This window comes from Pseudozyma hubeiensis (assembly GCF_000403515.1).
Source record: "Pseudozyma hubeiensis SY62 DNA, scaffold: PHS46, whole genome shotgun sequence".
NCBI classification, from domain to species: domain Eukaryota; kingdom Fungi; phylum Basidiomycota; class Ustilaginomycetes; order Ustilaginales; family Ustilaginaceae; genus Pseudozyma; species Pseudozyma hubeiensis.
The window spans coordinates 41,053-54,217 of record NW_012133828.1 but is presented as its reverse complement, the minus strand read 5'-3'; the positions used below and the strand labels follow the sequence as shown (position 1 = coordinate 54,217).

General features: G+C 55.7%; 8 protein-coding genes and 1 non-coding gene across 9 annotated transcripts; 7 read left to right on the top strand and 2 right to left on the bottom strand.

Annotated features, from left to right (window-relative positions):
• Positions 1–181: 181 nt before the first annotated feature.
• Positions 182–385, bottom strand: PHSY_004972 (predicted hydroxylase; the record flags this gene model as incomplete). Its single annotated transcript, XM_012335584.1, has 1 exon — positions 182–385. One exon carries the CDS (start codon positions 383–385, stop codon positions 182–184), a length of 204 nt encoding a protein of 67 aa, XP_012190974.1.
• A 59-nt stretch (positions 386–444) lies between these two features.
• Positions 445–1,290, top strand: PHSY_004971 (eukaryotic translation initiation factor; the record flags this gene model as incomplete). Its single annotated transcript, XM_012335583.1, has 1 exon — positions 445–1,290. The coding sequence occupies one exon, from the start codon at positions 445–447 to the stop codon at positions 1,288–1,290; it is 846 nt and encodes a 281-aa protein (XP_012190973.1).
• Positions 1,291–1,743: 453 nt separating this feature from the next.
• On the bottom strand, positions 1,744–4,122 carry PHSY_004970 (potential ADP-ribosylation factor; the record flags this gene model as incomplete). The annotated part of the gene is made up of 3 exons (XM_012335582.1): positions 1,744–2,564; positions 3,113–3,638; positions 3,718–4,122. 3 exons carry the CDS (start codon positions 4,120–4,122, stop codon positions 1,744–1,746), a joined length of 1,752 nt encoding a protein of 583 aa, XP_012190972.1.
• A 367-nt stretch (positions 4,123–4,489) lies between these two features.
• Positions 4,490–5,584, top strand: PHSY_004969 (potential oxidoreductase; the record flags this gene model as incomplete). Its single annotated transcript, XM_012335581.1, has 1 exon — positions 4,490–5,584. One exon carries the CDS (start codon positions 4,490–4,492, stop codon positions 5,582–5,584), a length of 1,095 nt encoding a protein of 364 aa, XP_012190971.1.
• A 192-nt stretch (positions 5,585–5,776) lies between these two features.
• PHSY_007636 lies at positions 5,777–5,881 on the top strand. The gene has a single exon. It is a non-coding gene; the product is annotated as a tRNA-Pro (tRNA).
• Positions 5,882–6,127: 246 nt separating this feature from the next.
• Positions 6,128–8,554, top strand: PHSY_004968 (transmembrane amino acid transporter; the record flags this gene model as incomplete). Its single annotated transcript, XM_012335580.1, has 1 exon — positions 6,128–8,554. One exon carries the CDS (start codon positions 6,128–6,130, stop codon positions 8,552–8,554), a length of 2,427 nt encoding a protein of 808 aa, XP_012190970.1.
• Positions 8,555–9,252: 698 nt separating this feature from the next.
• On the top strand, positions 9,253–9,540 carry PHSY_004967 (3-phosphoadenosine-5-phosphosulfate reductase; the record flags this gene model as incomplete). Its single annotated transcript, XM_012335579.1, has 1 exon — positions 9,253–9,540. The coding sequence occupies one exon, from the start codon at positions 9,253–9,255 to the stop codon at positions 9,538–9,540; it is 288 nt and encodes a 95-aa protein (XP_012190969.1).
• Positions 9,541–9,832: 292 nt separating this feature from the next.
• Positions 9,833–11,284, top strand: PHSY_004966 (hypothetical protein; the record flags this gene model as incomplete). Its single annotated transcript, XM_012335578.1, has 1 exon — positions 9,833–11,284. The coding sequence occupies one exon, from the start codon at positions 9,833–9,835 to the stop codon at positions 11,282–11,284; it is 1,452 nt and encodes a 483-aa protein (XP_012190968.1).
• A 596-nt stretch (positions 11,285–11,880) lies between these two features.
• Positions 11,881–13,130, top strand: PHSY_004965 (class II aldolase/adducin domain containing protein; the record flags this gene model as incomplete). Its single annotated transcript, XM_012335577.1, has 2 exons — positions 11,881–11,891; positions 12,134–13,130. The coding sequence occupies 2 exons, from the start codon at positions 11,881–11,883 to the stop codon at positions 13,128–13,130; spliced, it is 1,008 nt and encodes a 335-aa protein (XP_012190967.1).
• Positions 13,131–13,165: the final 35 nt, after the last annotated feature.

Sequence of the window (13,165 nt, the reverse complement as noted above, 5' to 3'; positions counted from 1 at the left end):
TGGCGCGGTGTACGCTTTTGGCAGAATCTTCTGAGCTTTCTTTGGCTTTTTGGCTTTTGGCCGTTGCTCAGCTCTCTTTCATCTTTTCATCACCATCTCCCTTCTTCCTCTCCGCGCGCCGTTTCGTTCGTAGGGGTCTCATCCAACGCATCTGCTACTCACCGGAAGTCACGAGGGATACTTAGGCGTACTTTCGCATTCGTCGGGCTATCTTGATCAACTTCACGCGCTCGTTGCATCTCTTGCATCTCGTCCGCCTCTTCTTTCTGCATTGCGCGCTCGCTACTCGCATCTTCACGGCTTTCGACACGGGCTTTTGATCATTGTCAGTCTCTATTCGCATCATACTATACAATCGTGTATCTGCCGCAGCTTCTAGATCCATCGAGCCGCAAACGCACCAGAATTCTATTCGAAAGACACGCATCTACATAGTCTCTCACAATGTCGGCCACTACCGACCTCCCAAAACCACCGGCGGATGCCTCTCAGGCCGCTCTCGACTCAGCTGTCAACCAGACTGTCAACGGTGATGCTGCTGCTGCTGCCTCATCTGACGAAGCTGCCACTGCCGAAGCCGCATCAAATACGGATGCCAACGCCAACGAGTACCGCACCGTCTTCCAGGACGCCAGCAACTTTAACGTCAAGCACCCTCTGTACAACTCGTGGACGTTGTGGTTCGACAACCCATCTCAGAAGGGTATGGCTTCCGCACGCGGCTCCAAGGATAGCTGGGGTGACGACATGAACAAGGTGGTCGATTTCGACAGCGTCGAAGAGTTCTGGGGCCTCTACAACAACATCGTTCCACCCTCCGAGCTGCCGCAAAAGGCCAACTACTACCTCTTCAAGCAAGGTGTCAAGCCGGCGTGGGAGGATCCCGCCAACACCAACGGCGGCAAATGGAGCATCCAGCTTCCTCGAGACAAGACGCGCGCGCAGATTGATCGATTGTGGCTCTTCACCATGCTCGCCGCCATCGGAGAGACGCTCGAAGCACCCTTCCCCAACGGAAACCCACCTCCAAGTAGCAGCCCAGAGGATGAGCTCGTGACGGGTGTCATCATGTCGGCACGTGCCAACTTCTACCGTATCGCCATCTGGACAAGAAAGGCAGAGGACACGGACGAGCTGGCTGCAAAGTTGCTCGACATTGGGAAACAGTTCAAGGTCAACGTGCTCGGCTACGATATCGATGCCAAGATCGGTGCTGGGCTGACCAGCGATGTCGAGTTCCAGAGCCACAAGGAGAGCGAGAAGAAGAAAGGCAAGAAGACCGTTGTCTAGGTCAAAAATATCTGTACACTTGCATGACGATTCCAGCCATTCGACCGACGAAAAGGGTGTATCTCTGATCTTCGCACTTTCATGTATATAGCTTGGCTTCGTATGGCACCTCAATCTCGACAAGCATCGTAGTGATGATGGCTCATCGTGTTCAACTGAGCGCCTGGACACATGTGACATCGTGGTTGGACTCATGGATCCGCAACGAGGGGCCTGCAAGGACGGCCGTTCAGAGAATGGCTTGGAACTTTTTTGAGCAATTCGGAACAGGAAAGAAGCCGTGAGGCTGGCGTACAACGGTGAAGACAAAAAGAAGGGGGGAGGTTTGGTGGCAGAGGATGGAGCGTTCGTGATGCAGTTTGTCGGTCGAAATTGACAAAGTATGTGAGTGATAGGGCAAGGGACCTGATGATGCTGGATCGCTCGCCGAGGGCACGTGTTGGTGGTTGGTCTTCAAATGTACTGCGAGACCCATCGGAAGCCCTCGCCGTAACCCTGACGCATGACCACGGAGCACATGAAGATCTCGATGGGACGGATGTCCTTGAGCGGCACCTTGCCCTTACCCGTGGTCTGGTAGAGCCCGATGGCCTGTCTCAGTTCCTCCTCGGACACTGCGCCGGGAGCGTCGATCTTGTTACCCAAGATCAAGAATGGAACCTTGGAGAGCTCCTCGATCGACAGCAGAGCGTCGAGTTCGGCCCGTGCTTCGGCGAATCGTTCGTGGTCCTGCGTGTCGACCAGGAAGACGATGCCGTCCACTTCGGGGAAGTAGTCCTTCCAGAGTCGACGCGCTTGCTGGTGTCCACCGAGATCGTATGTGGTAAACTTGACCTGTCCGATCGCCAGCTCTTCCGAGGTAGGGTGCAGCGTGGGTTGCAGTGTGGCCAGTCGGTCGTTCTTGAGCATGTGAAGCAGCGTGGTCTTGCCCGCGTTGTCGAGACCGAGGAAGAGGATCTTGGCGTTCTTGTGCGCCAGCCCGAGTTGGGCGAGGATGTCCCAGAACCAGTTGATGATGAACATATTTGCCTTAGATCTGCGACAGAAAGACGATGTGGCGATGATTTGATCGAACGGCTGAAAAGCACGACAGAAAACCGTGCGAAATGAGGGAAATGCCAAAAAAGAGGCTGTGTCTGAAGGTGGCGATGTTGGTGACTTGACGGTGATGACGAGGATGATGACGGCGACGACAACGACGACGACGAAGCCGAATTCTCGACGCAAAGGTGGACGGTGCTGAGCGCGAATTTGACACGAATCGCTTTCGTCGGCTGCAGAAGAGCACACTCTCCGAGACAAACTCGACACTGCTAAGCGCTCTTCTCTCGAATCTCACGCTGACTGGCTCCGCGGGTCCAACGAGCGACCGAGCGGGCGAGCGTTTCACGAAGGAAATTCGCGAATCCAATTGTTTTAGTGGCGTGGCCTTGGCGAGGCCTTTGCGTAGATTCCAGTCGGCGTGTCGAGTGTGTTGCGCTGTCGAGAGTGAGAGCCAGCACAAAGGAATCTCTTCGAAATTCAGAAGCCACGATGCATCAATGATCCTCAGGTCGGATCGGGCCCGATATCCCGAATCATCCCCTTAGCAAGACACCATCCGACCTATCGGATGCTATGACACTCTGCTCACGAACGTCTGGCTCTTCGAACCAGAGGAAACAGGCAGATGGGAAGGTGACGGGACTGTATTGCTTATACAACAATGCGGATCAAAGCTTTGTGGTGAGGAAATCCCATATCGCAGCGCACGTCTGGTCCACCAACAAGGTCATCTCCTTCGAAAACGTGCTGTCGCTCGAGGTCTGTCCTGACTGCGCACCAACTTGGCTCGGATCTGCATCGAGCACTGTCAATTCTGCAACAGGCCCGCCTGCCGTCACCTCTTGATCAGCACTTGGACGTATCGGCTCGCCCTTTTCCACATCTCCGTTGCTGAAAACGCCCTTGTGCGCCAGCTCGTACGCCGGCCAGACAATATTGTCAAAGTAGCCCTCAGGATCCTTCCATACGGTGCCCTCCGCTGTAGCGTACCCGAAGCGCTCCTCGCGCCGCTGTTTCAGCACTGCCCTCGGCGTGCGAAGGAAGACCTTGACATCCATCGTCGAGCGCACCTCCGGATCGTAGTACAGCAGGAACCCGTCCGCCAGCATCACTCGCACTGACCCTTGGCCAGATACACTCGCAGATGCCAGCGAGGAGAACTTGTTCTTCCATGTCCTTGAAACAGTCTCGGATATGGGACAGTCGGGCTGGCTGTTCAGGTGGTCGTGGGAGGAGAATTCGGGCGGGAACGAGCCGGTCGATTTGATGTGCTGAATGGTTCTATGCATTCGTTTGTAGTCGATCTATTAGTGAAAGAGAGAGCCCAGATGTCAGCCTCGCCACATATGTCTATGCATGAGAACGATTCGTGTGCCTACTCACTGCTGTTGGTGGGTGGTCCCAATCTGTGACGCCATACTTTTCGTCCACCGGCAGTGTTGCCTCTGGCGGCGCAAAGTCGTCCTGATGCAGGATGAACGCGTCTTTGATGCCGCCGTGATGGCTGTGGCGGCTGCTGCCGGAGTTGTCGGGTGAGTTGTTCAGGATTTGGAGTAGGTGCTTCGCCAACGTCGTCTTGCCGGAGCACGTGGCACCTCCAACTCCCACAACGACGATGCGCGAAGTCGAGCCCGCACTTGATTCTACCATCTGCACAGCGGCCGATGAGGGCCGGGATAGGCTAGGCTGCGATCGAAAAGATGCCTGGTGCAAACGCGAGTCAGCCCAACAACAGCTTCCAAAGGACAATGCGATGCGAGGTAGTGCCAACATGGTGTCGGCAATCATTGTCACAAGCTCGCGAGTTCTTCCACCGCCCCAAGACACAATCGGCCGACAGCGCAAGTTTTCATTTTGCGCACTGGCCCGCTCTTTGTGGAGGTTTGCCGGTCTAGGCTCGCCTGCAGAGCGAAGAAATGAATTGCCAAATGAAGCATGACACGGCAATGCAAACTCTTCCGCCGCACATGACGAAAGCAGCTGCCTCGTGGCGTCAGATCGTGTCGTTGCAAGCACGAACAGGCGCGCCAGCCTCCACCCTGATGACCGCCGGCTCCAGTCTGCCTTGACGTAGAATCCTCATCCTTGTCCTTCGCCACAATCACCTCTTTGCGATATCCCATCCTCCTCACTTAGACACCTCATTCCATCGACAATGCCAGCCATTCAGCCAAACTCGCATGTCCTCGTCACCGGCGGCTCCGGCTTCATCGCCATCTGGACCGTCTACCAGCTCCTCGAACGTGGTCACAAGGTGCGTGCTACCGTCCGCTCCGACGACAAGGGCAAGTATCTCCAGGACGTCTTCAAAAAGTATGGCGACAACCTGAGCTACGCCATCGCCGAAGATCTCGAGAAGGAAGGTGCCTTCGACGACGCCGTCAAGGGCGTCGACGCCGTCCTCCATACCGCCTCGCCTTTCCACTTCAACGTCGAAGGCGATCCCAAGCGAACGCTCATCAACCCCGCCGTCAACGGTACCAGGAATGTGCTCTCCTCCATCCTGAAGCACGGCAGCAACGTCAAGCGCGTCGTCATCACCTCCTCCTTCGCTGCCATCCTCGACTCGACCCGCCAAGGTCACATCGTGTATACCGAAAAGGACTGGAACATCTCCAGTGTCGAGAACGTCGAAAAGAAGGGCAAGGATCAGGAGGCTCCTGACGCCTACCGCGCTTCCAAGACTATGGCCGAGCGTGCTGCCTGGCAGTTTGTCGACGAGAACAAGCCTAGCTGGGACCTCGTCACCGTCAACCCTCCTCTCGTCTTCGGTCCCATCCTCCACCAGGTCGCTTCTCCCGAAAAGCTCAACACCTCGGTTGGATTTGTGTGGGGACTGCTGCACGGCTCGAAGAAGGAGGACGATCTGCTTGCTCCCGCCGGTAACTGTGTAGACGTGCGCGATGTCGCCTACGTACACGTAGAGTCTCTGGTCCGCGAAGATGCCGGTTCCAACCGCTTCGCAACCTCGCTCGGCCCCTTCGTCTACCAGGACGTCGTCGACGTCATCCACAACGATAGCAACGTGCCCGCCGAATGGAAGAAGCAGGTGCCCACCGGTAAGCAGGGCGCCGGTTCGTCGGTCAAGCAGAACGAGCTCGATGGTTCCAAGGCTAGCCGCGTGCTCGGTCTCAACTACATCGAACTCAAGGACGTTGTTCAGGATATGGTCGCCAGTTTGGCCGATTACGAGAAGCGCGGTTGGTCTGGCGTGCCCTCCTCCGATATTCTCTCGCTCACCAAGCACTAAGTCTCAGTGATTCAGTAACCGGAAATCACGTTCACACACATCCACTTGAAAGGAAATGACCACGTCAAGCTGTTGAGGCATGTGTAGTCAGTCGGTCACCTTTGCCCACAGGAAGCGGACGAGGGCTGTGAGCACAAATTCTTTGATAGTATAACATATATATGCAACAGCTGATCCGCTTATCATACACGCGGGCCAATCGTATAGTGGCTTATTATGCTGTCTTAGGGCTTCCTCTCCTTTCAGGAGATTGCACTAAGTTGACAGAGGTCCCCGGTTCGATTCCGGGTTGGCCCCCGTTTTTTTCTTCATCTGCCTCGCTCTGAGCTTTTTTGAAATTTTGGTGGTGCTGTTCCTTGGCCTGCCGCGTCATTAGACAGAAAAGCGTGTCGCACTGTTCAGGTCGTGGTTCATTTTTCCTCCACAAATCGAGGGTCTTGGCAAAGTCGCAGCCATCCACCAACGATCACCAGCTCTATCCCATCTTCAGCAGGCAGCGAACTGCAAGAGCGAAGTACGGGAGGGCTGACAGGGACACTCGACATGCCGACATCGCCTTCACCAAGCCGTGGAGGGGCAACGTCTTATCCGACCGTTTCGACGCAGCCGTCGCATCTTTCCATTCATCATCACTCTGAACCCACAGACGATGACCCACGAACAGCCTCATCATCTGCTCGTCCCGGAAAAGACGCTGGAAACCAAACTCAAGCTCACAACAGTGCTGGTTCGTCTCGATTCAGTTCTCTTCGTCCACTTTCAAGACGCATCGATACGGGCGAGCTGGAAGAAGCCGACAGCGATGCAGCGTCCGAATTTGACGCTTTCATGCGCAAGGGCCGCATCAACGTAGGTCAGGCATGGGACGATAGCAGCGATGAAGAGGATCAAGAGCAAGCGGCCATCCACGAGGATCGTACGCTGCCTCTCTCGGCGACTGGCAACAGTGCAGCGGTCAAGAGAAGGAGGAAAACGAAGCGTGGCCAGCCCGAATCGGTGCTCCAGTCTCTGCGGCCAACTCGCGAGCACCGCAGAGCATGGTGGAAGTTCCTCACGAATCCTAGCACGCCCGCTAGCTTGTCGGCACCGCATGTCTCGGCGAATCTATTCTCGGCGAGCTTGCATCCTGCCGTGCTGCTTTCGATGCCGCACTACTTTGCACGCACAGGTATCGTGGTAGGGATGATTGCTTTGGTGGGTGTCGCGGTGCTGGGAGGTGTCGGCGGTGGTCTTTGGGTGGTGTTGAGTCGCTACGTCAACGGCAGCTCCATCGAAGCGATCGTGGGCGCCAGCTTTGGCAGGTACACGCCATGGAAAGGAGGTCTTGGCAGAGTCGTATCGGGGTTGCTGCTTGCGCTCTACGCAACGGGGAGCGCCATCATCGGCTACTTCGCACTGGCCGACCTGCTCCTTCAGGTCTTTTTCAACTATGCTCCCCGTGGCGTGCCGCTTCACGATCGAGCGTTTGTGACGCTGGTGGTGGGCGGACTTATCTCGGTGCCGTTGGTCATCTTTCCTCTCGCCAAACGCAATCTGATCCGGCTCAACACCTTCTTCTCATTGACGTTCTATCCCGTCATTGTTACGATCGTCTTGGTCAAGATCTTTGCCACATCACCGCCTCTAGCGATGGCCACCCCCTCACCGCAATTTGAGGGGTTGCAACTACTCCACATTGGGACGCCCGATCTCAACAAAGGCAGTCGGTGGCCAAACGCGAATCCGTTGTATCCCCCATCGATCTGGGCACCCATCTCGTTGCTGCCGCTGTTGACGCTGAGTGCTTGTCCGCTTCAGATCCTCGCTCATCAGCGTAGTCTGCGACGCATCGGGACATCACGTTCCAACGTCAAAGCGTTCCTTGGCGCGCAGGCAGGACAGGTCTTGTTCGTCATCGCTATGGCTATTTTGTTCGGCATAGTAGCTGGAGTGAAGGGCGTTCAAGGCAGATTGCGAAAGGACGTCCATCCCAACTTGTTTGCATCACTACCCAGTGACGACGATTGGACCAACGTTGCACGTGTCCTGTTCGTGGCAATCCTCGCGACACATCTGGCCATCTGTCTGACGACAGCACGCTCATCGTGGGGCAGACTGCTGCGGTTGCTCAATCTCAACCCTCTGCGCAGGCGCAGGCAACCGATCCAGCTTCCTGTTGACGATGCCGACGAGAGCGTTTCAGGCGTAGGATCGCAACTGGCGGGTAACAATGCAACGCAGGACGAATCGCAATTCGGCAAGTGGAAGCGGAAATGGGGCAAGCCGGCAAGAAATGCGCTTGCTGGCGTGTTGCTCTGGGGCATCACTGCCTCGAGCGCCTACCTGTCTGGTGCGGGAGGCTTCCGAAGGAGCGAAAAGGAAGGTGAAGAAGCGAGGTTCACGCGAGCTGCCGAGGTGCTGGGTCTGATGGGCGCTGCAGTTGGCTTCGTGATGCCTGGTCTGGTGTGGATGATCCTATTTCACATTCGACGTCCACGAGCTATTCTGCCACCGTTTGCGAGCGAGATCGGCAAGACCGCATCTGCGTACTTTTCAGGACCATTGTCGTTGCTGGCTCGCAACCGCAAGTATCTCTTCGGATCTCGGGATGCAGCCGGCGGAGAGGCCGAAAGGCAGCCGTTGCTAGACGATCAAGGCGATGATGAGGCGGCTGAGCAGTCCGAGGCGTCACAGGCAAAGCCGAATGATCAACAGTCAGCATCAGCAGGTATCGCGACATCGAGCCGTCACAGTGGATCCATCAATCTGGATCGCGAATCCGCCTCGATCCCGAGTCACTTGACCGAGCAGAGCAGCGACGATAGAGACGAGGCCACGACAATCCTGCTGGCCCGCAAGGAACGACAGTTGCAACGGCGAACCCGTGGCAAACGCATCTATCAGGACGTGGTCGTGTTCGCCGCGGTTCTTCCGTTCGGTTTTGCCTTGCTCATCCTCGGAGCCATTGAACTGCAACGCGGTGGCTATTGACATGGTGCGCAGTCGAGATGGTGCCTTACTATCTTTCTGTATCATCATTTTGAGCTTTGGAAGCAATCAGATAACATCGCAAGGGTCGTTTGCAACTCCCTGGAGGAAGACGGCTTGACATGAGAGGCACGTAGATCAACACCTTGCGGCCGCGGAGAAGCTTCGGTGAGCTCCCAGCGCGGGCCTTGCGATGAGTAGATCGGAAACGCCGCGCTCATGCTTTCCGAAAGTGGAAGAGGCGAAAACATTATCGGAGATACAAACGTCTGAGACGATGTGGTCTGCGGTCAACTTAGTCGCGTGGCCCCGCGGAAAAGCCGTTACAAATTGCCGCGTGGCTTGCACACGAGAAGTGACATTCACAACAGAGAGCGCAGTGATGCATTTGCCTCACTTCGAAACTCCTTCCGCTGCTTTGCATGAGTAGAAAGCCAAGTGCTAGTAGTCAACGCTCCATTCATGATCGACCAGAAAGGCGTGTTAGGATCTAAGCTGATGGAGCGATGCAAGATGCGATTTCTGATGGAGTTTGAGCAAACTGCCAAGCTATGACTGACGTAGCAAGCTCTGCAAATCCCGAGCATTCCACAATCTCGATGATCAAGTTCGAAAAAGTTTTGGAAATTTGTACAGCAGATCATGAGAACATCGCGCGCGGATTAAAAATAAAAAAAAGGTCAGCAGCCCACAACAACTAAATGCCGCGGATGGGCGACTTTTTTCGAATCGCCGAGCCTGCGGAAGGCTTTCTGAGATTGGTTTTTGCTGGTTTAGACTCCTCTTACCCGGGGTCCGAGGAGAAGCCATGTCCGCACTTCGCCTCTAGTCACAGCTGGTTTGACGGCGTCAGGCGGAGGACACCAAACGACGAGAGCCACGTTTTCGTTCCCGCGGAAGCTTTTGAATGCATGCAGACTCAGCAATCTACGAACGCCGATAACTTGGCTCTGCCTCGCGTTGTACGACGCTGCGCCTACAACTGCTGAATCCGCAAGTACACCGGCAGGTCTCTGAATGCTGTCGTCTGCGCTTGACTTGCAGTAACTTACACAACCCAAACCTACCAATCCCATCACAAGCCCTTGATTGGATCATAACACTCCGTCCCTCCGGTCGCTCCATCACCATTGCCATATAAAGACACGAGCCTCTTCTGACTCTCAACCCTGTTCGATTCCATCCCTCAACCCACTCGATCCCTGTTTCATCCGTTATCCACCTCGGTAACTGTTCATTGTGCTCGCTCCCCTCATCGCTCGGAACACACATCGCTGCGCAATGACTTCGGTCCAACGCCCAGCCTCGCACAGTTCGGCTGGCGCCAGCTCCACCGCCCTTCCCTCCCCCAATCATGCTTCGAATCACGACAAAGTCAACTCGGATGAGTCGACGAGTACAGCGACACCGGCGCGTCAGCCGCCGCAACTCGGTCAGGAGGGCTTCTGGTCACCGCGTATCAAGGCGCAACGCGCCGCTTATCTCAAAGGTGTGGGCGCGACGGTGGTGCTCATCATGATTATCATCTGGGCCGTCGTGGCGATCTACTGGGGCTCCGTATACAAGGAGCTCGATCTTTCGCCCAACCTCGGTACCTGGATCATCAACCGCGACTCGGGCATCGTCGGCTCAACGGTACAGCAGGCCTTGCTCGACGCCAACAATGGGCCGAAGCCGCACAGCACCTGGACCGTCATCGACCCTTCTCGATTCTCCTCACAGGACCAGGTTGACTACGAGGTGACCAACGCACTCTCCACCTGGATGGTCGTGACCGTTGCCGAGGACGCAACTTCCAAGCTCGAGCAGGCGCGTGCCAACGGTGATGCATCGTGGAACCCGCAATCTCTGGTCTCGCTCACATACGCGACGTCCCGAAACTTCCAGGTGATCCCCGCTACTGTTCTCTCGCCGGCGATGGAAACGCTCAACAAGGCCTTGGCCCAGCTCGGCGCGCAACTCGCTGGAGAGTATCTGTCAACGATCGCCAGCAACCAGACCGCCATCAACAACCTCGCCAGGGCACCGCAGACCATCACCCAACCCATCATTCCCTTGCAACGTGATCTGCGCCCGTACGACGTGCCTGTCGCCATCGCTGTGCTCGTTGTTGGTCTCATCTACCTCGTCATTCTGGCGTTCATCTCTACGATGGCCAACTTTGGAGCAAGACAGCCGCTGCAGCCATTCCTCAAATTCCGATCTCTGGTAGCAATGCGCATCGTCGTGCCGTTGATTGCCTACTTCTTCATTTCGCTCATGATCTCGTTGCTCAACATCCCTTTCAACGTACCATTTGGACGCACGTTCAGCTACGGTGCAGGATTCATGACGTGGTGGTGCGCGACGTTTGTCGGCATGTGCGTATTCGGCTTCGTGACCGAGTGTTTCATCTCAATCGTCGGTCCCAAGTTCATTGGATTCACCCTCGTGTTCTGGATCATCATCAATGTTTCGGTCGCCAACCTTCCGATCGAGCTTTCACCGTCGTTTTACAGGTACGGCTACTCGATGCCATTCTACAGCATCCGTCAAATCTACGTCAAGATCATCTTTGACGTGGGTCAGCGTGTCGAGATGCTCAAGTGGTTTGGCATTCTTTGGGCCTGGCTGGCGGTCATTCTGCTCACGCTGCCCTTCTGGATGCACTTTGAGCGAAAGACCATGGCGAAGGCACAGCAGGCGCAAGCAAAGCAAAAGCAGCAAAAGGAAAAGCCGACGTCATCGTCGTAGAGTGGCACCCTGTTTCCGATACCCTACAGGGGCCGTTTCTGTGTTCTGTCCGACAAAGTCTGTTTGACAGCTGTCAAGGTCCACCCGCTCAATTTTCGCAAATTGATGTACAGTATAACTAGTTCGTACTCGTTCCCGTTAATGAATCGGTATTGGATGATTCGGACGCATCTTTGCGCGCAACTTTGTGTTCGTCAGCGCAGTCGACCTTGAAGCGGATTGCTATGAACGATGTGCCCGGTTCGGGCTTGCCTGGGATATCAAAAATTAAGCACAATCTCGGGATTTCCGCTGCCTGCGACTCGCGTTCTGACGACCGGTGACACAAGGAGTCGGACGTTCCGATTCGAGATGGCCCATCATCGGTGGTTCCGTGCTTGCTGCTTTGCGTGCGTTGCTCTGCGTCTGCAGGCGTGGGAAAGATTTTCGACACAATCACAATGTGATTCGATACGAGGCATGCGTGATCAGCAAGAGTCTCGCTCGAGCAAGGCGGGAGTCTGGAACGAGCTTGCGTCACAAAACTCAGCCACGTCGTACGCGCTGGGAAGAATATAAGGAGACAATCCGAACCTGGCGACACCCCCACCACCCAGATGCGTCAAGGGTGGGTCTCAAGCACGCCTGCACCACCTGCACTGTCTCTGGCATCCGCCGCATCCTCACCGAGATGATGTACTCTACCATTTTCAGGTCGCTCGCGTGGTTGTTCGCTGGTGTCGAGATTGTTGTTACTCAAGCGTAAGCCAGACCTCACTGTCACATCGCGGTCTTCAAGTGAGATGCGTAGCTGACCTTTCCATCTCGGTTCGATCCTTAACATCGGTACTCCCTCTCGTCGCACCTCAGTCTTCCGTCTCTGACGCCGCGCCAACTGGCGGTCAATCAACTCGTCAACGCATCGCGCATCCTAGCCTACCAGGGCATCGCTGACGACGGCCTCGGCCACATTTCGATTCGCGATCCTCTTTCGCCCGACACAACGTTTCTCATCACTGCAGGCAGCAAAACCGCAGCTCAAATCACTCCTGCCGACATTGCCGTCGTCAGGATTAACGATTCGCTCGTCACTTCAGCCGCTCTTGTTGGCTATGCTGCCCCGCTTCGACCGGCCGAAATTTTCATCCATTCTTCGATCTACCAAAGATTTCCAAACACCACCGTCAACAGCATCGCTTACTATCAGACCGAGCAGCTGCTTCCCTGGACGCTGTTTACGGGCACGTCTGATTCCACGAGCGATATGACGAGTCTGTACGCGACCACCTCGGGAGCGGCCTTTATGGGTGTTCATCCAGCACCAGTCTTTGATGCCTTCGATGCTGATCCCTCCACCACTACGGTGATTGTCGACAACGTTATCAAATCGTATGAGCTGTCGCAGAGGTTCGGCCTTTCGGATGCTCCTGTCGACTCGATCAATCAAACCGGCGGATTCCGACCGCTCGTGCTGATGCGTAACGACGGTGCCACCGTTGTCGGCACGTCGGTACCGGAGACGGTCTTCCGATTTGTTCAAGCTGCAAAGAGCGCGAGGGTCCAGTTCCACGCCGCTGCTTTAAATGGTAACGGAACGACACCGCTATTTGTTCCAAATGCAGCTGCAAAGACGAGCGACGCCTATCTGCGAAGATGGCTGTACTGGATGACGCAGATCGAGGATGGGATCCGCGACGATTCGGCGAGGAGTCCGGAGCTGTGGCAGGGCGACGGCGATCCGTCCCGTGGAGCCGCAGCTGGCTCCAAAGGCAAGAACGGCGCATCGACTGGTCGAGAGATCGAGCCCGTGGCTACAATGCTTGGTGTCGTATTTGCTCTCACTTTGTGTTGTTTCCGAGTCGTGTAAGATCAGATCACGCCTTGTGGCAGCTTCTTTGCCCT